Genomic DNA, 27,421 nt, shown 5'->3' with positions numbered 1-27,421 from the left:
TTATCTCTGATAACTCATATTTAACACATTAACTAATTTTCCAAAGAATGCCCCACCAAGTCATTCTCAATCTTACCTTACTGATAGTGTTCATGCCAACAACATAACACAACCAACTCTAATACCTACAGATTTCTTTGAAAACAACCAAATTCTACATGCAGTTTCTTTTCTAAATTTACTGGCTGGTTTTATTCAATTTCCTTCCAAGCTGTCTAGCTCAGGGCATCAACAACTTTTTTTTGGAAGCCACCAAGGTCAGGCTGGAAGCACTCAGGTGGATTGCTCCATTGTGACTAGTTCAATTAAGAATGAAATCCTCGAACAGGTCTGACTTCAGAGGCATTGGTTTGACTGCCTCTGTGGTCACACAGTCAGCCGTCCCCCTAGGTTGCTGAAACTTGGATAGAGCCTTTCAGTCCAGAGAAATGCTCTGGCCTCCCAGATGAGGGTGTTCCTGTTCTGTCACTGTTCTCCAACTTTCCCTGTCCCTAACTCTGAGTCAGCTTTCTCCTCAGTCTCTCTTTCCTTGCCTTTTGAGTGATCAGCCCTGGGTTATCAAGTCTAACTTCCTAATTTCCAAAAAACTTTTGCCTTATTTCCACCACTTGAAGTTTACAAGTGAAGATGTGCATGGCCTCTTCTGAATCCTGCACATCAGCAGTTCCTTTGCAGCCAAGGGAGGAGCTCATGGGTGGGTTCCACATTGCCCAGGATGGATGGTCTGGTGTTCTGCAGGGTTGTGCACATTATATTCCTATCTGTGACCCACAGGCCCAAGTGGAGCCCCTTGTCACTGAGGCCCTAATGAATCCTTCCCCTCCCTTTTTCACAGGGCATGGACTCTAGCTGAGACCCATGGTTCATTCTCTGCTCCTGCAAATAGACACAATCTATGGGCTCCTTTCTCGGATAGCTCTTTCTGCTGGGGAAAAGTACCCTTACCACGTGTGTGTGTGTGTGTGTGTGTGTGTGTGTGTGTGTGTGTGTGTATGTGTCCCATTTCTGTTTTGGAATGCTCAGGAAAAAGGGTCTGGGCAACAGAGATGCATTTTAATTTCCAGATAAAAGCAAACAGATGTTAAAGCCGGCATGTTTCTATTGCCTGTGATTAATATACACTGTCTGTGTTTTGGCTCTTCTCATGTCTGTTGCCCTCTTTTCATTAGTCTGTTGGGGATTGAGCTTCATCTTGACGGATCTCCTCTGCAGTGAACCTGGTAAAAGGGACTGCAAAGCAGTGCAGGACTAGGGTCATTAACAGATGAGGGCTTCCTTTCCTCAGTCGGGATGCTGCCTAGGACCTAGCGGGTGGACCTAGTGGGCCCATCAAGGCTCCTCTAACCCTACTCTCTGTTTAGGGGCACCTTTTACTGGTTATAGACAGGTTATAGCCATCCAAACAACCCCACTCCTGTTCTTTTTTCTACCCCTCTATGCACTTCCACTCTTCCTTGGTCTGATTTTATGAAAGACCCCAACCTATATACTAAGAAGATGGAGGAGTCTATTTCCATTGAAGTGTCTTAATTTTTCACATCCTTTGCTGAGGTCAGGTGATCTCTGATACTGCATTTAATTCACCATTTATCAAGCTCATGCTGTGGGCTAGATGCTGTGCTAGGCACCCATGGTGCTGTGACAAGTAAGTGACCTTTCTTGTCATGAGAGGAGTCTGTGAGAGCAGAGGAGGCAAGAGCTGAGGGGGCATACAGCCTCACAAAACCATGTTTTCTGGGACTTGGTCAGTGTCCCTATCGGGGCCTGAGCACTGTGGTTCCATCTTATTCAGTCGACCATTATCAAGGAGAACTCTGGACAAGTATCTCCTCAGTGGTTCAGAGGTAGCAGCTCCTGTCTGCTGCTCAGAACTCGCTGGAGTTGGAACCCAGTTCTCTCCACTGTTTCTGACAAATGCAAATGGCTGGCATGGCCCACACAACGACACACCCAGCCTTCCCAGTGAGCTCCTCTCATACTTACTCTCCCCGCCTGGTGTTCTGGCTGGATCAGAGCTCTGGATCCTTCTGTCTGACTGTACACAGATCTAAGCTTGCCAGTGAAAACAGAACTACTTGAAGCCTTTCCACCCATGTCCTACCATCCCATTCTTTGTCCTTTTGTCCCACAGGGGACTTCATAATAAGTGACTTCAGGGAAACAAAATTGTCTTAAGGTCTTGGGAGAGAGATGTCACATCAGAGAATTCACGAAGAGAGGCCAGGCTGTAAAGAAAGTTCTTCTAGACCTAAGTGACGTGGATACCTCTTGGGATTGCTCCCCCCATGCCTCTCACAAACAACTGGAAAACTCTACTGGTTCTTTTTAGTGTAATCTAATGTGTTAGCAATGGTTGCTCTTGATATGATCACTGTAGTCTCAGGGGATTGGTTGGGCATTTAATCAGAAGATGTTTCCACAAACTGGGCTAGAGATATCCTTTAGGGCATTTGGGAAGATTCAGTAAGGACATGGCTGATGGTACCAGGAATGTGCCTCTGATCAAGAGGGAAGTGGGTTCTTAGGAACTAAGCAGCAGGGGCATGTTATCCATGACCGCATGTCTGGGTTCCCTTCCAGCCCATTCCTCCTCTGAACTTCTACCCCAAGACCCAGTGCCCAGGTCCTCTGACTTTTAGTGTCAGGAATCCTTCTATGAGGAGATTCTGCACCACATGTAGGTGTAAATGACCGATAGAGTGCCAACTAATTTCTCCCAAAAAAGTTGTAGACCTTTACAGAGTTTAAGCCATGAATCAAAAACCTAAATCAATAATCAGCAGACCTCAGGCTTCTGAGAGTTGGGGGAAAAGGGAATTGGTGGAGATTGGCACATTTGCAGGCCTTAGAGATGCCAAGGCCAACACAGATTATGTCTGTAGAGAATGCTGCAGGTTTGTTTTTGGGTTTTGCTTCCTACATTTAGTATCCTCCACAATGAGTTACTGCCCTTCCAAGAAAAGCCATTCATTCTCTGTCCAATTTTATGTTTGGATTGTGATGCTGCATGCCCTGGTCCCATTACATATGGAGCAGCACTGCAGTAATCTGGCAGTGTCCTTAGATGACCCAACTCCACTATATAGGCCCTGGTGGCTCCACAGCATAGAGGCTGTGTGGGGGCCAGTTCTCCTGGCGATGTAAGGACACTGCTATGGTTTAATCATTTCCCCTAAAATATGGCCCTTCAGGGGGCTGCTTATCTATGGGACTCTGGAAGGCAGCCTCCCTAGGGATAGGTGACCTCACTGTAGCCTCTCCTGGACTGTGTCTCTCTCAGGATGAAAGGGGTCAGACCAGCAGGAGGAGGCTCCTGCCCCATGGGAGGAGTGGAGTTGGTACTAGGCTTAAGGTTCCTTGAAATCACTGATTCAAGGGACTATGGACTAGAGTCTAGAGGGCCCTGGAGGCTTCATGGGGGAAGTCTCCTTTAGCCCCCTGGCTTCTACACTTGTGATTGAGTCTCTCATCCTGTTAGTCCTCCTTTCCCAGTGCCGTGGAAGTCACTGTCATGCTCTATATCAGTTTTCAAACCTTAGTGTGCATCAGGATCAGAGAGCCTTAAAACATAAACAGCTGGGCTCTACCCCTGGTTTGTGGTGTAGTAGCTCTCAGGTGGATCCCAAGATTTTGCATTTCTCATTCATCCTCAGGTGATGCTCTAGTCCAGGGATGCACCTTGAGGACCTCTGCTCTACAGTGTCCTGTGGCCCCTTATCTGGTCCTGAAAGGTTAGGCCCTTCTTCCCTCCTCAGCTCTGACTTCAGGCCTCAGGGATACTCCCTCACATCAGGCTTTTCATGCCTTTGGAACTTGGCACATACCATACCAGCCTCTATAGCTGGGTTACTTTCCAGGTATTCATGCTTAAGAATTCATCCTGTTGTTCATACTTAAGAACTTCCTTTGGCCTAGTTTCGAACCTCAGATCAACGGCCACGTGATATCTACCTGATGGGCAGGGTGACTGGCTTTCATCCATACGTGACCTGGGTCAGGTTGGGGCATTGCCTGCTTCCCTAGAGATCTCCTCCTCTCTTGCCTTGGCGATGTGTGTCAGGGCTCTCAGAATCACACTTACCATCTAACTTAGGATGGAGAACTGCAAAAGCAAGTTACCCACATCCCCCAACTGCAAACTTCTGTCTGCATCTCAACTTCCCAACTGCTCTCAGACAGCCTCCAGCATTGTAAGGGAAGCATGCCAACAGCTCATGAGACCGGGAGACCCTCCTGGGCAGGGCCGTGCCTCATTCATTCACCATTCCCTGTTTCTGGCACAGGGCCTGGCACACCATGGATGCTCAACAAGGATTTGCTGAACTACACTGAACATAGCTGCAAACACAGAATCCCATCTGTTCGCTAATGGCATCCAGGGAATGTTTGATTGCTTTCTGGGGTGCTGGTGGAGGTAACTTCTTGTGTCTCTTTGTGTCTTCCTGGGAGAGAGTCAAGTTCGACATCTAGCCCATAGCCCTTATAAAGCCAACACTCCTTTGTAGTTGGTGCCAAATGGAAAACTAGAGCAAGATCTATAAAGTAGGTACAGAATAAATTTATAAAGTAAATAAAGGCAGGGAAATGAAGGTCTGGAGTAGACTTCAAAACTTTGACTGCTCATTTCCTTTGCCTAGAGTAGGGCAGCAGAAAGTGATTACATGAAAATTAAATTGTGCCAAGGGCTTTGGCTTGTCAGCCTCGATAAAAGTCTGATGCAGATAGAGGAACCTATACCATCCATAGCCCTCCAAAGTATTTTGCAGGGGCTTTGGAGATCCCCCAAAGGCCCGAGAATGACTGTACCTAAAAATCATCTACTTTTCACTCATAAATTATTTCAAAGAATTAAACTCACTCCCTCAATTTTTTTCTAAAACTGATTTGGTTAATTTCAATGCGAGTATGGTTAAAAAGTCCTCTTTTCTTCCTCTTGCTAATATTGAATCATAGAGCCAAGTAGACTGCTAATTTTGAAATGTGCTGGGTAGGGCTTTCTACTGATTATGTTGCTATTGATTCAGTCAACAGTCTTTAGGATCATTTTTAGAGCAATGGCATGAGCAGGGCTAAAATGGAAATCAGCCTGAGATAATGAACACTCCTGCTTAGAAATCATTATGGGCTGAGTCGTGTAGGGAAGGTGCTGCTCCTGGGAGTTGACCCTGAGCTCTAGGGGGTTAGCGCTCAGTGGTCAGTCAGTTCCTGGACCCAGAGCTTGGAGTTCTCGATGAATGATGAATGATTGCCTGTGTTTGAGTCAATTCCACCAGTAACAGGTGTTTTTTGTTTTTGTTTTGTTTTGTTTTTTGGTTGTTGTCATTTCCTCGCTGGGACATGGACATTTAAAACAGCTTAATTAAGGGCTATGGAGTTGCTGTTCATTTTGGAGGCAAAGGCCCCTGGGTAGTTGAAAGAAGGGTCTAAGACAGCAATTTTCTTTTCCTTGGCAAATGGAGGACTGCTTTTCATGAACGTATGGTAGAGGTGTGTAAGTTAAAGCCCGCAGACCACATCTGGCTGGCTGCTGGGTTTTGTATGGCCCATGGGCTCAGAAGAGTTTTTCAATTTTTAGAAGGTTGAAAGTAAAAAAAAAAAAAGTAATAAAATTTCATGATATGTAAAAATATGAATTCAAATGGTCGGCTTTTTTACTATTCATAAATAATTTTCTTTGGAACATACCATATCCATTGGTTTATGTATTGTCTGTGGCTTGTTTCATGTTATGGTGCAAGAGTTGAATACTTGCAACAGAGAGAATATGGCCTTGCAAAGTACAAAATATTTACTATCTGGCTCTTTACAGATAGAGTTTGCCGACATCTGCTGTATGTACAGGCACAGAGGACATTGCTTCCCACCAGGAGCCCTCTCCCTGGAGGGTCCATGTCCACAAGGTACAGCTCTTGTTACCTGCAGAAATGTGTGGTCTAAACTTTGCTTGACAGGATGATGGAGAACATTCAAGAAAGTGGTAATGAACTAAGATCCCACTAAAATCACATTTTTGTTATCTACATAAATTTGGGCCTTGGTCAGACTTAAAGGATTTGATTAACTTACTAGAATATACTTTCAGTATTCTTTAAGACAGGTGACCAACTGGTTGATTCCTTTACTCCATTGAGGCAACTCAGTCTATACTGGCTTTTTCCATTTCAACCTCCTCTTCCTCCCTGTCACCTGAATCACTTGAGAGGTTTTAGCCTATTTTCCAGCTCCAGAGAACAGAATCTGGTCATCCTCTTGGCAAGATAAACAATGGTCTGGCCTGTGGCCAGATTGGTCAGCTGTTCCTCTGGGGTCTGAGCCTGCATCTGCTGCTGCTGCTGTCTAGATGCCAGGCTGCATGGCGTCTGGGCCATCTGGGAGTTCTGGTTCCCTGATACCAGCATATGGAGTCTGGAAAATGCTGGGCTGATTAGTGACATTTTTCACTCGTAATTAGAATATCTGGTAGAGGGCAAGTGACATTACTTGCCACTCACCTGAATACCACCTGATGCTTTTGCTCCTTTTATATAACCACTCCTCCTTGTTCTCATCCATGGTGATGAGTGGGGCATGGGATGTGATAAACATCCGTTGACCTAGCAGCATCAAGAGTCTCACTTGTGGGGCTGACATGCAGTGTGACCTCCTACAATAGGAGCTGATGGAGAGGGTCCTGATGTGTTGTTCCCCTTGTTTCCCTCTGTCAATCTAGTCACAGATGATTGAACTCTGCTACCCTAGCCAAATGCCACTTTGACCTGCTTCTCCCATACCCTCCCTGATGTATGCCCCAAATAGCTCACTCAACCTTGAGTAAGTGATGCAGAAATTGGAGACAGCCACAGGGCATGAGGAACACCTTCCCACCCCAACCAATCCGAACATACTGAGCAAGGTGCTCTTACGAAAACCAGACTTAATGTTTTCAATGGAAATCCAATTAGAAAGAATTCGTTGTGATGAGCACTGGGTGTGGTATGTAAGTGATGAATCACTAAATTCTCCTGAAGCTAATATTACACTAAATGTTAACTACCTAGAATTTATATAAAAACTTGAAACAGTAAAAACAAATTATCTTATGAATAACAAAAGTTAGTTTTAAACCATAAATTTGGCTTTTACTGCCATAATTTTGGGAGAATTCTGTTAGCTCCTAAATGCCCAACTGGAGAATTTTTTAAGGGAATTGGGAGGGCTAAGCAGCGTTACCTATTTTCTCCTTGTAGACGTGCAGACAGCCTGATAGAAAAGGGTTTTTTTTTTTTGGTTGGGAGAATTCACAGATGTGTCTATTTCCATTCAATGAATATAAAATTCCAAACTTCTCCCTTCATTTTTCCCTAAGAAGGAAAAAACAAGAGCACTTGTGATTGTGTTCCTCTTCTTCCTGTGACTTCTCTCCCCACTCTATGTCAGTCTCTTGTATAATTTCTATGCGTATTTGTTTCTCCTTTGCAACTTTTATGTCTCTGAGGGGGAGAAGCTCATCTCACTTAGCTTTATCATTTCCCGTCATTACTGGCTGAGTGCTTAGCACACAGTAGGTCCTCAGCAATGCCTGTTAGCTGCATAAGTATGAATATAAGTAGAAGCAGGGTGGTGGGCACTGGACCAAGAGTGGAAGGTGGGGAGTCTAGTCTTGTCTATGCCTCTGAATGACTCTGAACAAGATGTTCAATCTCTGAACCTCAGTTTACTCGTAAGGGAAATGTTCCTGACAATATATATCCCAACTCCCTGATATAATTATTGTGAGGCTCAAAGGAGGGAACAGATCTGCAAAAACCACTTTCAGTGGTGGAAAAAGCCACTTAAGGTAGTTTTCTTGAATCAGAATTTTGCAAAGGCCTATCACGGATCCTCACTGGGTGGAAGACACTGATGATAGTCCCCCTTATGCTCTGTTTTGGTGACATGGTGAATAAAATGAACAGATTCTCTTCTTTTGAACCTGAATGCCATTGTGACTAGGGGCCAGCTCTGTGCCTATGCCAATATGGGATGGGGTAGGGACTGCGGGAGGATGGGGACAGATTGTACATACTGAGGACAAAGCCAGAGAAATTCAAAACAAAGATGGTCTCAGAGCCTCGTGGAAGTCCTAGGATGGCCCTGTTTCTTGCCTGCTATTCTCTTGGTCACAAAAGAGCACAGATGAGTTACTATAGCAACAGTTCTCGTCATGAGGTGTCCACATCAGGATGGAGGTGGAAAAGATTTTCTTATTAAAATAAGAAGAAAGAAAGAAATTAGGTTTTCAGATCTATTTGCCCTCCACCCAAAGTGTTGCTCCTTTTATGAGAATAAAGCAGCGGCTGTTACTATCACAGATATGCTTCTAATTCCTAGCATTCAGATCTCCAAACTTTTCATTTTAGATCCAGCACAGTTCATGCTTGTCCTAATACATCCAAGAGGAATGTATTTTTTTAAGAGGAAAAACAGTGTGAGACAGGTGATGAGGGACCCTAAGACTAGATGCTGAGAGCCTTCTTAACCTCTGGCTCAGGAGACACCATTCACCCCTGTCCCCCAGATCTGTGCCCACCATGACGCCTAGCTGCTCATCTCATCAGCCTTTCCTTCTGGTCCCTGGCTGCAGGCTTGTCATGCTGTCGCCTGGGGCAGTGCCTCTGTGGCGTGCTTCCTGGTTTCTGCAATGTCCTGTGGTGGCATCCCCCAGCAGGGCACCAAGGCAGGTAGGTTTGCAGATAGCTTTGGCTGGGGTTCAGGCCCTGCTGTGGTCAAGGACCTATTCTTGGTTTTGGACTTTTCATCTAAGCTTTATGTGGCCTCCAAAAGGATAAAGGGGAAAGGTTCTCCAAACTGGGGAGGGTGTATGTATGCATGTGGGTGTGCACAAGCCTATGTGTGAACCTTTCCCTATACATTTAATTTTGCCTCAACAAGGATTTTCCTTTAAAGTGTTAAGGACTGAGACCTCTTGTGTGTGAAGTCTGACCACCTTGCCTGTGTGAAGCCACCTGAAGAGTCAGGTAAAGAGAACCTGCTGGTCTGTGTGGAAGAGGAGACTGGGTCAGGTACACGCACAGTGAGCTGGAACCCAAGGTCCCTGGCCATGGGGAACCCGGGGGAGGTGAGTGACATAAAGGCTTACTTTCTTCCCTGCAGAGAAAAGCAATGGCAGAACTCTGCAGATTGGCCGGCAGGATGCTGGGTGAGCCCAGGGCAGGAAAAGTGAGGGCTACAGGACAAAGTCCACCTTGAAGTCTCCACTAATGACCCTGGGCTTCTTGGAACTACCCTGGGGCTGGGACATAGGGAGTGCCCAAGGCATAACGGGTGGCTTCCAGGACACTGGGGAGGGCCTGCCCAGACCTGTCCTAGAAATCAGAGGCGACATGTGATAGACTTAGGTGTACACTGGGGTGAGGCTTACAAAAGGGACACGTGGGTGGGCGCAGACAGCCGGGCACTAGTAGGGAAGGGCGGAGTCGTCCCACTCCAGCTGGGCTTGCCTGGCTCCACTCTGCCCATGTCTGCCCCTGCCTATCCCTTCCTCCTCCTCTTCCTCTTCGCTGTCCTCTGAGTCACTGCTGCTGGAGCTCACGTCTTCCTCTACTTCTTCCTCCTCTTCCTCCTCAGTCTCTTCTTCTCCATGCCCTGGTTCTTCATGTTTCTGGATGTCAGGGAGAGAAGGTATATGCTCATCAGGGGCTGAGCAAAAGCTGCTTTGGAACCTAGACGTTTCTTCCTCCACTAAGGGAATATTTTGGGCCCCTTGAATTCCTTTCCCTTCACGCTAAATCCTTGGGCCTGGAGATCTGCCTCCTGGATGAGCAGTCCTCTGGTGAAAGGGAAATGGGAGGGCTAAGGACAGTGAAGAAATAGCAAATTCTAAGATCTGCACTCAAGGTAAATTGTGTGTTTTAAACACAAGACATTGAAGCCCATCCCTTCCATCATTTAATGAGCCTTTTATGCCAAGGTTTGCTCTCTGGCATTTCTGAAGCCTGTCTATATGGAACTTTCCAAGCCTTAAGTGTTTGCTTTTCCAGGAGATAATGGCATTTAGGCTTACGGCCTGTTCCCAGGTGAGATTATATTCTCTGGGAGCAGGTCGTCTTTTAAGCCAAGACTCAGGTGTACTGCCCCTCTGAAATACTCCTTTGGGAAGGACCATGGTCCTCATTTTCCATGCCTTCCCTTACCTTCTGAGACTTGTGTCCTCAAACTCAACCCCACTCTTTTCCAGTTCCATTCCCCCTACCCTCCTGGCCAGCTTTTTGGTGATTCTAGCAAAATCTTAGTTTTGGATTTATGTTTTGAGTTGATGTTTGCTGTTGTGTGATTGTGTCCCCTCCCTGGAGTGGCTTCCCTTCTACTTTGCCCCCTGCCCCCATTCTTCAAGGCCTCTCTCAAGCTAACCTCCTCCAGGAAATCTTTCCTGAATACTTGAGCCTCCGTGGATCTCCCTACTCATGCTTCACTGACCATTGGAATCAGCAGGTTAGCCCTCGGTAAGAACACTCTTGCCTGGTACTCAGATTGTTCTAGGCAGAGTGGTTTATTTGCCACACCTGAGGCTCAGCTCTCTGAGGGGGAGATGCTGGTGTTCCTACAGTGGTGCACTCAGCATTATACCTACACCCTGTGCTAGAAGAAGCTGAGCTGCACTCCGGCTATGAAATTGGAGCATGAGGCCAACTCAGGGGGACGCTGAGGACCAAACTGGGAGAATCTTCATTTCTCAGTGACTTTTCCTGATCTTCCCCTGCCTCTAGCACCCAGGGCCCATGGGCAGACCAAAAGGTACTTTGATATTTGTATGTCCAGAGCTGGGGTCTTAGACCCTCATGGGTGGATGCTGGAGGTTGCTGGCTAACTGAAAGTTATGAATGTTAGGATCTGGTAACCTTGAGTTGAATACTGGCAATGCCATTACCAGCTGTATAAGTTTGAGCACGTTTACTTTCCTCTCAGAGTTGGTTCCCACCTTGGTGAGGATGAGGACTCCTACTTCACAGAGGGCTGTGAAGATTAAATGAGGTGGTATATACAGAGCTCCTTATGCAGTGTCTGGTATAGTGGGGCCTCACTGAATGGCAAGTATTGATGTTATATTTTTGTTTGAACCTGTTCTGAACCTTTACATGAGCTCTGCAGGCAGTATGGAGCAAAGCCATCTAATTTACACTGTTAATCAAAAATTCAATACTCAGTTTTTAAGTGTTAGTCAGCTCTGAGTTAAATACTATGGGGGAGGCAAGGGATAGACACCACATGGCTGCTTGTCTTAAGAAATGTCTGGTTCTGTTTGTAGGGTGAGAGCAATTCACACGTTTTTAATCAGTGAATGCAGCTGGTAGGAAAGTATGGTCCATGCAGGTTGCATGGGCTGGAGGTGCTCAGAAAAGGGAAGGGTCAGTGGGGCTCGGCTAGTTGGGGCAGGGCTTCCAGCACAGGAAAGGTGGAGCTGGTGGAGGGGAAGCATCCTGCCCCAAGGTCCCAGCCCCTGCACGGGGATCACCTCCATGGGGTTGACTGTGATAGTGAGCGCAGAGTCGTCCCAATCCATCTCCGCCTCCTTGGCAGCCTCAGTCTCCTGGGTGAAGTGCTGGTGGGCGATCCGGACCCGGTACACGCCCATGGCCACGACAAACACCAGCATGCACACGGAGATGATGATGACCACTGTGGCAATGCTTGGGACCACTGGAACAAGGAAGGAATCCACGTGACATGGTGAACGGAAGGACTAGCTCAGTCTTGGGATGGCATGTGAATGAAACATCCATGTGTAGGTTAAAATCTGCTCTACCATTTCTCAGCTGTAGAACTCTGGACCAGCTCCTTACCCTGTCTGGGCTTTATTTTCTTCATCTATACAATGGGTAATTGTGGGAAGCAAATGAAATAACTGATGTAAATTCTATCTCTGGCTTTCCCCCTCAAACTCTAGGGCAGCGTCCACTGACAGGCAGGTGACTGTGGAATTTCATAGGGATGGAGGGCCCACCAGTCAGTAATATAAATGGCAAGACTAGGGGGCGCCTGGGTGACGCAGTCGGTTAAGCGTCCGACTTCAGCCAGGTCACGATCTTGCGGTCCGTGAGTTCGAGCCCCGCGTCAGGCTCTGGGCTGATGGCTCGGAGCCTGGAGCCTGTTTCCGATTCTGTGTCTCCCTCTCTCTCTGCCCCTCCCCCGTTCATGCTCTGTCTCTCTCTGTCCCAAAAATAAATAAAAAACGTTAAAAAAAATTAAAAAAAAAAATGGCAAGACTAGAACAGAAATAAGGGTGGGAGACCCCAATATGTGTACATATGCATGTGGGTGAGCATATGCAGGGGTTCATGGAAAGCTTCACACAGGACGTGGCGCTGAGGCCTAAAAGACTTGGAAGATTTTACCCTAGTACTCTGTACTAAACTCTGTTATGATATGTTGTGTGTAACTTCTTTCCCTGACTGGCCACTTACTGAGGCTGTGAGTATCTGAGAGGTAGGGCTCCCAGCTTTCCCATTTCTGGGTACCTGTAGCTCCTGCACCATACCTGTTAGTGGGTGGTCTTCAATCACAGTGACCGCCCGGTATCCTGAGGTCCTTCCTCCAAGGCCACCTACCTGAACTGCGCTGGATGCTACTCCGGGACTCGGGGTGGTGGACAGACTGTAGGAAGGGAGGCTGCACAATAAGGTGGCTGACGTGCTCCTTGTCTGACATTCTGACCTCATGGAGGATGCTGACCTGGGAAGAGCAGGGAGAGGTGCTGCTGACCAAGAGTGGCAGGTGGGCCCAGACAAATGAGGAACAAGTGGGTGTGAGAGTCCCTAATGATGGCAGGGCTCACTCACCTCGAGGTTGAACTCATTGCTAGTATAACGTCCATTGAGTTCTGAGCACTTGATTCTAAACCGTCGGGACTCCAGGGAAGCTGGATGCCAGTTGCGGTAGCGGATGTGATGCAGCACCTGCTCATAGCGGCTCATGGAGCCCACACCTGTGCCAAGAGACCACACCTGTCATAAGAAGGCAGAAGATGGGGGATACAGGCTGTGGCTGCTGAGACTTGTGAATCTCCTGAATTTTGAGATGCTTAAGGGCAATGAGTAGGCACAGAAGTTCTAAGGAGCCAATTAAACTGACACACAGGATTTCCAAATACATTGGTCTCTGACCAGAATGTTTGGCCTCAGTCTGTCAAATGCTGCTATAATATTTGCTGAGATCAAACATGATAAGATAAAGCATGCACCTACTTTCTGTAGATGTTCCCAGGAATGAGATGTGGGCCAGGTCCTCAAGATACTGGAGTAATTCATGGAAGGAGGGGCTATAAGTCCATGCTCTGAGGTCAAGAGTCTCCGCATGACCCCTATTCCACAGGTGCCAGAGTGCCATCACACTCATGACTCTTGCATGAAGGCACTCTGAAAGGAGACCACCAGGTGAAGGGGCCAAGTGTGGCCTTACCATAGATGGAGTAACCTGCGGTGGAGTTAGTGGCATCCAGGTGTCGCTGATGGAGCTCACTGTGGTTGAGCTCTAAGCATTCCTGTCTCGGGTCCAGGTCCCCTCCAAGTACCAAAATGTCACAGAAATCTAGGTTATGGAGCATTTCTTCTAAGACTGCTGATTTGGGGGCTGAGGGAAGACACATGGGAAACACAAGCATGAGGACAACTCAGCAGGCCTTGTATGTCATCTTCCTCCTCTGCGACTACACCCCAGGGTTAGGCTGGGTCAGGAGAAGAGGCTGTGCCATCCCAACCACTGTCTTCACTGCTCAGATGAACGCTCAGGTAGACCCTGAGGTTGGAGGGCATGGATTTGTGTGAGAAACACGAAAATCATAGTCAAAAGATACGTGAATACCAGCTCTGCTACAGAGATGCTTATAATGTTAGAGAAACTACCTACCTCTCTCCTCATCTGTAAGGAGAGTGAGGGTCTTGAGAGGATTGAAGGTCGTGTCTGGCATCTAGTTAGGTGCTTCATAAGCAAAAGGTAAGTGCCTTTCTACCATGCTTCCCTAGCTTTCCCCATGGCATCATGGTATATGTGTCTGTGACCCCCAACAAACCTTGGGTTTTTCAAGGGTAGAGGCACTAGTTTTTTAGGAATGACTCCTCAGTATCTAACCCAGGGGCTCATATGGAGCATATCACTACACATTGTTCAAAGAGAGAAGCATTGTTAATATAACCAAATGGTTAAGTAAACTGGTTAGTTGTCAAGCTTTTGGTCAGTTTAACCATCGTTGCCTGATTTTATGACCACAAATTTCCCAGAGGGATGTCTGAATATTTGAATGCTGGACAGGTTGGCAGTCCTAACTTAAAAATGATTGGGACTTCTGGGGAAGATGGCAGAGTAGGAGGACCCTAAGCTCACTTTGTCCCAGGGACATACCTTGATAACACCACATTAGTGTAAATAACCCAGAAAATAATCTGAAGACTGGCACAACAAACTCCAAAACTAAATGTAGAGAAGAGGCCACATGGAAGAGGATAGGAAGGGAAGAGATGTACTCAGGAGCTAAACGAGTCCATGGGAGGGAGGGATGCCATGGGTACAGATAGGGGAAAAATACAGACGCTCATGCCAGGCACCCCAGGGATGGGGAACCTACACAGAGAAGATTAATCCCCATACCATTTGGCTTTGAAAACCAGTTGGGTATAATTTCATGAGTTCTGAAAATTGGCTTAACCCCTAGAACATTAAAAATTAGTGGGTTTGGCTCTGGGGGAGCCAAAGGGTGAGAGGAAACTCTGTCCCTCTCCTTCCAGAACCAGCACAACAGCCCATGGAGATATAGAAGCAACAGTTTGAAAAATGCCCAGGGTATACTGAAGGGAGATTTGTTTTTATTCTCAAAGTGTGTGCAGAGGGGCAGAGGTCATTGGGAGACTGCTCTAGGAACAAAGGAGCTGGTGGGTACCATTTCCCTCCCCTGCTCCCCAGCCTAGATACACAGACACCTACAGGAACCAGCACAGCCTCAACACATGCTACCTAACTTGCTAGCAGTGCAACTGCACCCACGTTCACCTACAGAAATGTCCCCTCACATAGCAGATGTACACAAACCTTGCTAAAACCAGGTGCCATGCCCCAAATTCTGCTGACTGGCCCCCTCCAAAATGCCCTTGGCTGGAGCCTATCCAAAGTAGTGCCACAAGCCTGGCAGTGTGTAAGCAACCCCAAAAGGACTAGCACTGCTCCAAAGTGATTCCTGGCCTTGGAAAACGGGATGATAATCACACATACCAGCCAGACTACAGCCCTAGTAGTAGGCTGGGGGAAGATATCTGATCTAACTGCAGGCCCCATCCACTAACAAAAGCTACTTAGAGGGCAATACAGGGAAAGAACCCTGCAGTGCGATACTACTGTGATGAAGGCAAAAGCTTATCCACAACAGTAGAGCACACACAGCACACATAGGAGACATTCCTGAAGTGCCAGGTTGTAGTCAACAGGGGACACTGCAGGGCACTATAGGACCTCTTTTTCATAAGGCCACTACTTTCAAGAGCAGTACATGTAGCTGACATTGCTTACACACAGAAGGTTAGACAAAATGAGACAGAGGAATATGTCCCAAATGAAAGAACAGGACTAAATCACAGCAAGAGACCTAAACAAAAATTAGAAGATTAATATCTGTGATACAGAATTTAAAGTTATAGTCATAGAGATACTCACTGGACTGGTGAAGGGTAAAGGACCTCAGTGAGTTCCTCAACAAAGAGGAAACCTAAATCACCAGAGATGAAGAACTCAATAGCTGAAAATAAAAATACACTAGATGAAATAAATAGTAGACTAGAAGAAGAAGAGCTCAGCAACCTGGAGGACAGAGTGATGGAAGGCAATAAACCTGAACAGGGGAGAGAGAGAGAGAGGGAGAGACGGAAAGAGAAAGGAGACTTGGAGAATTCTGTGACACCATCAAGCATAACAACATTCACACTATAGGGATGCCAGGGGAAGAGAGAAAAGGGGTAGAAAATTTGCTTAAAGAAATAATACCTGAAAACTTCCCAAATGTGGGGGGAAAAACAGATCCAGAAGGCACAGAGAGCCCCCAATAAAATCAACCCAAGGAGGCCCACACCAAGATACAATCATTAAAATGGCAACAAGTAGTGACAATTTTTAAAACAAGAAAAAGAAAACAGATACAAAGGAAGCCCCATAAGCTATCAGCTGATTTTTCAGCAGAGAGTTTGCAAGCCAGAAGGGAGTGGCATGATATATTCAAAGTGCCTAAAGGGGAAAAAAACCCTGCAACCAAGAATACCCTATCTAGCAAGGCGATCATTAAGAATAGAAGGAGAGAGGGGCGCCTGGGTGGCGCAGTCGGTTAAGCGTCCGACTTCAGCCAGGTCACGATCTCGCGGTCTGTGAGTTCGAGCCCCGCGTCAGGCTCTGGGCTGATGGCTCGGAGCCTGGAGCCTGTTTCCGATTCTGTGTCTCCCTCTCTCTCTGCCCCTCCCCCGTTCATGCTCTGTCTCTCTCTGTCCCAAAAATAAATAAACGTTGAAAAAAAAAAAAAGAATAGAAGGAGAGAAAGAGTTTCCCAGGTAAACAAAACATAAATGAATTTATGGTGACTAAATCACTATAAGAAATGGGAAAGGGGATTCACTGAGTGAAAAGGAAAGACCATAAGTAGCAGTAAGAAATTTAGGAAGCACAAGAGCAGTAAAAAACATCTACAAAAATCAGTCAAGGGACTCACAAAAGAGTATAAAGTATGACACCATGTACCTAAAATGGGGGGGTGGGGTGGAGAGGAGTCAAGAATGGGTTCAAACATAAGGGACCATTAACTTAATACAGAATGCTAAATGCAGAAGATGTTATATACAAACCTACTGGTAACCACAAATCAAACCAGAACAGATATGTAAAAAATAAAAAGAATGGCATCCAAGCATATCACTAAAGAAAGCCAACCAACCATGAGAGAAGAGAGCAAGAACAGAACAGAGAAGAACTACAAAAACAACTATAAAACAAGTAACAAAATGGCAGAGAGTACATATTTACCAATAATTACATTAAATGTAAATGGACTAAATGCTCCTAAAAAAGACGCAGGGTGATGGAATGGATAAACAAATAAAAACAAGACCCATCTGTATGCTGCCTACAAAAGACTCATTTCAGACCTAGAGAAACATGCCGACTGCAAATGAAGGGATGGAAAAGCATTTATCATGTAAATAGAAGTGGAAAGCAAGCTGGGGTAGCAATACTTCTCTCAGACAAAACAGACTTTAAAACAAAGACTGTAACAAGAGACAAAGGACACTATATAATCAAGGGGACAATCCAACAAGAAGATATAACAATTGTAAATATCCAACATGAGAGCACCCAAATACATAAAGCAGCCAATAATAAACATAAAGGAATTAGTGGAGAATAATATATGTGCTGCCAAAGTGAGCACAATTAGTTGAGAATAATAAAATAATAGTAGGGGACTTTAACACCCCACTTACATAAATGACAGATCATCCAAACAGAAAATCAACAAGGAAACAGTGGCTTTGAATGACACATTGGGCCAGATGAATCTAATAGATCTATTCAGAACAGTGCATCCTAAAACAGAATAAACATTTTCTATTACACCTGGAACATTTTCCAGAGTATATATTAAGTCATAAAGTCTCAATAAATTCATAAAGATCAAAATCATACCATGCATCTTTTCCAAACACAGTGCTATGAATCTAGAAAGCAACCACAAGAAAAAACCTGGAAAGAACACAAATACATGCAGGCTATTAGAATGTGCTAGTAAACAATGAAAGGGTCACCAAGAAATCCAAGAGGAAATTTAAAAAAATACATAGAGACAAATGAAAATATAATGGGCCAAAATCTTCGGGATGCAGCAAAAGCTGTTCTAAAAGGGAAGTTTATGGCAACATAAGCTCGCCTCAAGCAGGAAGAAAAATCTCAAACAACCTTACACCTAAAGGAGCTAGAAAAAGAACAACAAACAAAACCCCAAACCAGTAGAAGCAAAGAAATAATAAAGATCAGAGCAGAAATAAATGAAATAGAAACTGCAAAAGCAATAGGATAGCTCAGTGAAACCAGGAGCTGGTTCTTTGAAAAGATGAACAAAATGGATAAACCTTTAGCTGGACTCATTAAAAGAAAAAAAGAGGACTAACAATCAAAAATGAAAGAGGAGAAATAACCAACACCACAGAAATACAAAGGTTTATAAGAGAATATTATGACAAATCCTATGCCAACAAGTTAGACAACCTAGAAGAAATGGGTAAATATATAATCTCCCCAAATGGAATCAGGAAGAAATAGAAAATTTGAATAGACTGATCACTAGTAGTGCAATTGAGTCAGTAATCAGATACTTCCCAAAAAACAAGAGTCCAGTACCAGATGGCTTCACAAGTGAATTCTACCAAACATTTAAAGAGTTAATACATATTCTTCTCAAACTTCCAAAAAATTAAAGAAGGAAAGCATCCAAATTCATTCTGAGAACAGCATTACCCTGATACCCAAACCAGATAAAGACACTACCAAAAAGGAAAACTACAGGCCAATATTCCTGATGAACATAGTTGCAAAAATCCTTAACAAAATATTACCAAACTGAATCCAACAATACATTAAAGAAATCACTTACCATGATCAAATTGGTTTTATTCCCAAGATGCAAGGGTAGTTCAATATTTGCAAAACAATCAACATGACACATCACATCAACAAGAGAAAAAATGAAAAGCATGATCATTTCAATAGATGAAGAAAAAGCATTTGACAAGGTAAAAATTCCATTCATCATAAAAATCCTCCATAAAGTATGTTTAGAGGGAACATATCTCAACATAATAAAGACCACAGATGAAAAACCCACAGCTAACATCATACTCATTGGTGAGAAACTGAGATTTTTCCCCAAGATCAGGAAGAAGACAAGAATATCCACTCTCACCACTTTTATCCAACATAGTACGAGAAGTCCTAGCCACAGCAATCATACAACAAAAAGACATAAAAGGAATCCATATTGGTAAAGAAGAAGTAAAACTTTCACTATTTGCAGATGACATGATACTGTATCTAAAAAACCCTATAGACTCCACCAAAAGACTACTAGAATTGATAAAGGAATTGAGTAAGGTCTCAGGATACAAAATCAACAAACAGAAATTTCTATACACTCACAATTAAGCAGCAGAAAAAGAAATTAAGAAAATAATCCCATTTAAAGTTGCACCAAAAATAATAAACTAACTAGCAATAAACTTAACCAAGGAGATGAAAGACCTGTACTCTGTAAACTATAAAACACTGATGAAAGAAATGAAGATGACACAAAGGGAAAGACATCCCATTCTCATGGAGTGGAAGAAGAAATGTTAAAATGACTATATTTTAATGCAATCTACAGATTTAATGCAATCTCTATCAAAATACCAACAGCATTAGAACTAGAACCAGAACAATCATAAAATTTTTATGAAATCACAGAAGACCCCAAATAGCCAAAGCAGTCTTGAAAAAAAAGAACAGAACTGGAGGTATCACAATCCCAGATTTTGAGATATACTACAGAGCTGTAGTAATCACAACAGTATGGTACTGGCACAGAATAGATGCATAGATCAATGGAACAGAATAGAAAGCCCAGAAATGAACCCATGCATATAAGTCAATTAATCTGTGACAAAGGAGGCAAGACTATACTTTGGGAAAATGATGGTCTCTTCAACAAATGGTATTTGGAAAACTGGATGGCTATATGCAAAAGAATGACAGTGGACTACTTTCCAACACCATAGACAAAAATGAAATCAAAATGGACTAAGGACCTAACTGTAAAACTTGGAAACCATAAAAATCCTAGAAGAGAGCACAGGCAGTTATCTCTCTGACAATGGCTATAGGACCATTTTTCTAGGTATGTCTCCTGAAACAAGGGAAACCAAAAGCAAAAATGAACTATTGGGACTACATGGAAATAAGCTTCTGCATAGCAAAAGAAGCAATCATCAAAACTAAAAGACAACGTACTGAATGGAAGAAGTTATTTACAAATGATAAAGGGTTAGTATCCAAAATATATAAAGAGTTTACACAACTCAATACCCCAAAATAAGTATCCAATTAAAAAATGGACAGGAGACATGAGCAGACATTTCTTCCAAAGAAGACATTCAGATGGCCCATTAGACACATGAAAAAAGGCTCATCACCACTAATTATCAGGGAAATGCAAATAAAAACTGCAATGATACATCACCTCACATCTCTCAGAATGGCTAAAATAAACACAAGAAAAAACAACTGTTGGCAAGGATGTGGAGGAAAAGGAACCCTTGCACACTGTTGGTGGGAATGCAAACTGGTGCAGCCGCTCTGGAAAACAGTATAGAGGTTCCTCAAAATATTAAAAATAGAATTACCATACGATCTAGTAATTCTCTTGGGTATTTACACAAAGAATACATAAATACTAATTTGAAAAGACATATGCACCCCTTTTATTGAAGCATTATTTACAATAGCCAAATTAGGGGCGCCTGGGTGGCGCAGTCGGTTAAGCGTCCGGCTTCAGCCAGGTCACGATCTCGCGGTCCGTGAGTTCGAGCCCCGCGTCGGGCTCTGGGCTGATGGCTCAGAGCCTGGAGCCTGTTTCCGATTCTGTGTCTCCCTCTCTCTCTGCCCCTCCCCCGTTCATGCTCTGTCTCTCTCTGTCCCAAAAATAAATAAATGTTGAAAAAAAAAATTAAAAAAAAAAAAAAAGAATTACCTGTCGTTTACAATAGCCAAATTATGGAAGCAACCCAAGTGTCCACTGTTACATGGAAGGATAAAGAGGTGGTATGTATGTATGTATGTGTGTGTATATATATATATATATATATATATACACACACACACACACACACAGACACACACACTATGGAATATTATTCAACCTAAGAATTAAATCTTGCCATTTATGACAACATGGATGGATCCTGAAGTGCAGCAAGTCAGAGACAAATACTGTATGATTTCACTCGTGGAATTTAAGAAACAAACGAACAAAGAAGAAAAGAGACAAACCAAAATACCAGACCCTTAACTGTAGAGAACAAACTGATGGGTATCCGAGGGGGGATGGGTGAAATAGGTGAAGGAGATTAGAGTGCACTTATCATGATGAGCACTGAGTAGTGCATAGAATTGCTGAATCAATGTATTGTACACCTGAAATTAACAGAACACTGTATGTTAACTATACTGGCTTAAAAAAAAAAGTGGGATTTATGGAGTGCTTGCTATGGATCAGGCACTGTGCAAACAATCTTAACAGATATTAAGTCGGGGTGCCGTTATTATCCTTATTTCACCAATGGTGAGATGGAAGGTTCAGGGGTGGGGTGGACTGCCCAGGCTTACACAGATAGTAGGGGAAAAGCTGGTACAGAAACCATGACTTTCTGATTCCACGGTTTATAAATTCATAATCTTTGGGCTAGTAGTCTAAGTGTTTTTGATTTCACAGCCTTTTTTTTTTTTTTTAAATTTCTGAACCAAGATCATTTAAATATGGTTATTTATTTATAAAGTAGACTAATATGTTTTGTGGATTATAAAACATTTATGAAAATAGAAATTAAAAAGCATTTACTAAAGAGGGGAGAATTATTTTAAATAATTATTTTCTATTTTAATTTTTTAGTGATACCAAAAATACTTTTTGCTCTCACTGGATATACATTATTATAAATAATTTCATATGATTAATTTTTAAATGCTTGTTAATCCCAATGGTTTCATGGATCACTGGCAAAATCTGAAAGTCTATGAATATACATTTAGGACCCATCATTAATGATAGTGTATGTGTATCAGTATTTCAAGTGGCCTTTGCGAGGTTTCTAGAGATTTTCGTGAGTTTCTTGTCAGGTCACTTAAGGTCATCCTTACTCCTACTGCCCCATGTGGCTGGCTGGTTGCTCACACTAGGTAGGGGGCGTGGTGTGGCTATTTTCTCATTGTTCTTTCATGACTGCATTACAGGTTCTATCTTGCGTCTATACTTCTCTGGATTCCCACTGTGCTGAAGGGACTGTGCTGGGCTCAGGCATTTAGGCAAATCAGCCATGGTGGAGCCCTCATGGAGCCCCTGGTCTGGCTTAATTAACAGATAACTGCCACTGAGGGCTAGCCCACATGTACATTACAGGAAAGCATGTTATTGGAGGCTTACAGAGCAGGAGAGCCAGCCCAGACTAGGGATCAGAGCGGGAGGAGGGAGAGTAACACACATGGGAAGGGAGAGGGACCTTCCAGGCAGAGGCTAGAGCATGAGTAAAGGTGAGAACACAGAGGTGTGAGGGAGAGGGGTGGGCATGGGGAACTTGCCTGTCTTTGGTACTGAAACAGCACAAAGAGGAGGGAGTCGGTAGGGGCAGATGATGATGCCGGGGTGGGTCACTGAGGCCTGGTGGCAAATGCCATTAGCCTGCTTATTGAAGGCACCCATAATAATTATTCTAGGCACAGTAAGAGTAAGATAAACAAAGTACCAATAAGACCTCTTGGGCACGTGGCTCTATGCTCTGCCCACACCTCTCATAAACAGCAAGTTTATAAGACAGACACCCAGGTGATTGCTTTTCCGGCCACTGCCCGTCAGCCAGTGTCAGGCCTAGTGTATTCAGCCACTCTCAGTTACAGCCTGCAACCATGGTGGTCACAAGTCCTTCCTTTTTCTGTCTGATGGTAGCTACAAATGAGGGGAAGGCGGAAGACCAGAGGACTGAATGCACCTTGGAGTATAACTAGGAAATGGCCCTGCCAGGACAAGCGGTAAGACACCATCTATTTTTGTGAGCTAAGAAGGGCTGCCTTTTGAGGGACCCCATTCACTAGGGACCAGGGTGGTTTAAGGCAATGAGGATTTGGGATTACAGGAGCAGCCTCTCAGGCACTCTGGCCCACAGGCACCAGCACATCATCAGCAGTGCTTTTGGAGGGGGAGAGGGAGAGCTGGAAGTATGTTCCTGGAGGAGGCCACAAAGGACAGTTAAACAAGTATTTCCCCTGTAGATCTGGGCCCTGGGTTTCCCTTCCTTCTTTCTTTATCCTTCCTGTCACCCACCACTCTCTGCCAGCTGAATGCACTGTAGCTTTTCCGTGCAACTGAGTGTTTCTCCCTGGCAGATAATTCAACTTACTCCACCTCCGCCAGATGGATCTCCCAATGATGGACATGTTGGAAAGCACAATCGGGAAGTTTCTGAAGAGCTTAGACCAATGCTGCTGAATAAGTCCTTTTACCATGTGTGTATTAAGGTGCAGCTAGATTTTTTCTTTGTGCCTCTTTAGCTTTTCTCCTGATTATCACAACAATACACGCTCACTATAGAACCTTTTGCACTTGCCGCAAACTGAATGGGAACAGAGAGAAATGGGCTCTTACGCTTCTTGGAGAACAGGACGGTTAGCATTAGCCTTTTCTTCCTGGCATTTTTCTGAGTATGTGTCGGTACTCTGTAATTTGCATCTTGCCTTCTTTCGTCCACCATTTGGTAAGTGCCCTCCCTCCAACATCCTAACACATGGGTATATGGGCAGACCCCAATTTGCCAAGTGGTTCATTTCCCACCTGTTACTTATCTGCGTTGTTTCCAGGTTGTTTGCTTTGCTATTAGAAATTCCCTGCTGTGGTGAAGAGCGCTGTTGTTCTCAAGCGTGACCTGATGTGACTGTGAGGACTGAAGGCCCCCGCCCCACAACCCAGTGTGCATCCGTACCTGTGGCCTTCGGCTCACCCGGGGTCTCAGCTTTGGCGAAGGTGCTCACGATCTTGATGTCGGGGAAGAGGGTCACCCCTCTGGCACTTTCAAACTGGGCGGCGGGTCTCCATAGGCGGTCCGTGCCACGGAGGCTGATCTGGGGCTCGATGGCCTGCAGCACCATCACATAGGCGTCCACGTCGGGGACGCTGATGCACACATCTTCTCCAAAGCACCTGGGAAACAGCCGCAGTCATGGCACTGACGAGCGAGTGATAAAACCATCCATCGCGCGGCTGTGGACAAGGATCCACACAGCCATCTCTCGTTCTCAACAAGGTATCCTGACTGCCTCAGAGTCTCTGACGGTGTCAACAGACATTCAGATTTAAAGCCACATTAAAGTCAAAGCCAATAGCAATCTAGGGGCTTAGGAAGATCAGCTTCTGGGAGAAATGGGAATCTTCGATACCAGCAACAAGTAACTGTTAAACCTTTAATTATCCTTTAACAAAGTAATCAGTGGCAACATGAATTAGATAGCAACTGCTTCAGATGTGCATTAGGATTTGGTAAGCAAATTGTTGTCTAACTGGTTGAGTAGCGGCACCTTGCTGAGACCCCGGGGCTAAACTCTCCTGCACTTTTGTGTATGTTTTCTCTCTCTGAGGCCATCTCACAGTGTCCCTGTTGCAGCTGTACAGCTGGGTGCTGCTGACCACATTCCTTTCTCCTGATGCACGGCCACAGAAATATCCAGAAGGCAGAATGGTGTGACAACACAAGCAAGGCCTGGGAAGTTAGGTAAGGGTCCATGGCCTGGCTCTGCCACCACTGGGCTGGGTGACTGTGGGCAAGGTACGACTCCTGTGAACCTCAGTTTCTCCATCTATACAATGGTGATGACAATAATTAATTACCTTTTAGTAGGAAGGATTCAAGGTGATGACGTACAGAAAAGAGGCTGACCCCAGAACCTGCATCGTGGAGCTCATGCATCATGTTGGCAGATCCAACACCCTTAATCACACTCTATCACTAGAACTCTATCACTCATGTAGGCCAAAGACAGAGGCTATAATGGCAGCCCAGATGGTTGCTCTGAGAACGCTGAGTTGACTCCAGCTGTGGCAGCCATCAGCTTGTATCTCTTGGGAAAGTTCCTGAGAGAAGGGCAGTCTGGGTGGACATCATGCTGAGCCACATCTTCTTTGGAGTGGGCCAGATGTGCGAGTGGTGGTTGTCTCCTGCTCCCGACTTTGGCCTTTTCTGCACCAACCCCAGAAGGTACCCTGTCCCTCGTCAGTTTATGGAAACCTGGTCCCAGAGGTAGAGACTGGCCAGCCTAGTCCCTCTACTTGACTGCAGCTGACCTGGAGGTGCTTGCTCCCTGGTGCAGGCCTCCAAGGGTGGCCCTTAGTGTGAAGGTGAATGCACCTTCTCTGTCACTACAACTATTCAATCTAATTGCTGCCTAATCTAATGGCACCTATCCCAGGGCCCAGTAATGTGGCAGTCAGCAGCCTCATTCTTCCCTGCCTTGTTCCTGGCCTTCTGGATTCTTCTCCTGGCTCCAGGGGCTGGGTGACTCCACTCCCACCTCTCAGGAGTTTTTCTGGGGGTCCCCCCTTTGCTGCCCTCCCAGGCAGTTGCTGTGGCTGAGAGATGACAGGCCAAGAAGGGAGGTATCCACAGATTTCACTAATAAACGGTTGCATCTCCTTAATTGAACTCTGATTCCCTGGGGACAAGAACCACACCCTCTTTTCAGACTCATGGTACTTAGGAGATCTCTACAAAGCTGGGTGATTTGAAGCTAATTTAATAAACATTTGTTAAGCACCTGTGTACCCACCAGCTACGGTACCCTGAGATCAGACCACTTAAAACCAAGCTTTCTGAGAATTTACAGAAAGCAGTACTACATCAGATTCTGAATTAAATGGAGAATGCTGGATTGGTGTTGACAAAGCAATAGAACATTTTCTTTAAGAACAACAAGGGGAGAACACTGATTCACCGGGGCATCCTCACAGGGACAGCAGAGAAATTGAGAATTAGCTGAAGAAAGGTGAATTGTTTTGCCAGGGAGCATGCCCCATCCCTGCTGCCTCAGCTGGGCCCCTAGTTGACCAGCACCTGTCTACTCACTGGACTTTGGAAGAGACTCTCAGGCGCCGCACACCTGCCGTCGGGAACTGCCTGGAGTTGATGTAGGAGACCTTCTGGAGGGCACGATTGATGTTCCCAATATCGTCACCTTCCATCACCAGGACGGACTGCGAGGGGTTGAAGTGGTACTAGAGGAGGAAAGGGGCATCATGGGGGAGAATGATCAGCGACGGAGCCCTCCACCTCCATGGACAGACCACAAAGGCCTGGTGTCTCCAGAGCGTCTGCAAGGGCAGCAGCCATGAGCACAGATGAGTGTTTTAACCCCTCAAACAATTCCTGCTCCTCCCCGCCCCCTTGGCGGGGCTTCCGGGCCTCCCCTTTAAGACCTTTAGGGATTATAAACTCCAAAGCCATAGCATAAGATTCTGGATCCCCATCACAGGTCTCTTGTGATCTAGCCCTTGCAGGGTGGCCCATGCCCTGTGCTGCTGTGGGGTCCTGACCAGCCTTTCAGCCCTTAGACGGCCTGCCCCCTCAGCTGAGTGCCTGGAAACTTGGGGTTTTGCTCCTTTCACTGGTCTTGTCTTTGGCCTTGAACTCCTCCTCAGTTCACCCTGTGCTCCCCTTCCTGATTCATGGCCATCTTCTTAGCTTCTGACCTTAAAGCTCATTTTTTAGTTAACGGCCCTCTTTATATCTGATTCCTGGTCTTTTTTTTCCTGGTGCTCCACTCTGCCTTCCCAAGAGTTTTGCTCACTTGCTGTTTACACTCTTGCCAGCTGTCCCAGGTCTGTTATCTGTTCATTTCACTCAGAGTCCCTGGTATCCCATACTTGGTGCAGGCCCCGGGGCTATAATGCTCTCCACCAAGTCACTTGAGTCCTCAAGACAGATAAACCAGATACAAGCTTCTGCTTCTCTCTGCAAAGCCCTAGCAGTTACTCTTCTCCAAATGGAGCACAGAGAACTGCTTTGGTGCTGGTCTGACTTACTGATCTTCACATGCTTCTGAGCAGGAATTATTAGTAAGTGTTGTCAGTAAGATGTCAGGAGCTTATCAGTGGATTCAGATTATGTATCCAAAGTTCATATCAGAGGAAAAGGAGATCTGGTTATCTATCTATCTATCCATCTATCTATCATCTCTACACCCAACATGGGGCTTGAACTCACAACCCTGAGATCAGAGTCACATGCTCGTCTGACTGAGCCACCCAGGCACCCCTGATCTGGATATATTTTTATGCCAACATTTTTTTGGATAATATATTCACATAATTCAAATATATATATGTTCTAAGTGAAAGTGTCCATCTTATTCATATCTCTTACCCAGTTTCCAATATCCCGTCCCACAAGTAATCAGTGTTCTATTACTTTCTTAGTGGCAAATTGCATTATTGTTCATGATTACCTGCTTCCCCTCCCAGTGGGAGGCTTATACATGCCTGACCTATTGTCAGTAGACTTGATTATGTGACCTATGGAACCATTACCTGCAAGACACACATTTTTCCCTTTTGTAGTCAGTAGTGGTCATGTGACTT

The 27,421-nt window shown here is 45.0% G+C and overlaps 1 protein-coding gene across 1 annotated transcript in view; it reads right to left on the bottom strand.

The window, feature by feature from the left end:
* Positions 1-9,365: 9,365 nt before the first annotated feature.
* Positions 9,366-27,421, bottom strand: part of CLSTN2 (calsyntenin 2) — a 611,966-nt gene continuing 593,910 nt past the window's right edge. Inside the window, exons 11-17 of the mRNA XM_030330025.1 lie at positions 25,911-26,059; positions 23,778-23,995; positions 13,435-13,605; positions 12,816-12,961; positions 12,585-12,708; positions 11,492-11,676; positions 9,366-9,640 (exon numbers count right to left, since the gene is read on the bottom strand). Coding sequence (XP_030185885.1) covers positions 9,437-9,640; positions 11,492-11,676; positions 12,585-12,708; positions 12,816-12,961; positions 13,435-13,605; positions 23,778-23,995; positions 25,911-26,059 — 1,197 coding nt within the window. The 3' untranslated portion in view covers positions 9,366-9,436. The remainder of the gene's footprint in view (positions 9,641-11,491; positions 11,677-12,584; positions 12,709-12,815; positions 12,962-13,434; positions 13,606-23,777; positions 23,996-25,910; positions 26,060-27,421) is intronic.

The sequence above is a fragment of the Lynx canadensis genome, chromosome C2 (genome assembly GCF_007474595.2).
Source record: "Lynx canadensis isolate LIC74 chromosome C2, mLynCan4.pri.v2, whole genome shotgun sequence".
In the NCBI taxonomy this organism is placed as follows: domain Eukaryota; kingdom Metazoa; phylum Chordata; class Mammalia; order Carnivora; family Felidae; genus Lynx; species Lynx canadensis.
This window is presented reverse-complemented; position numbering and strand designations above follow the sequence as displayed.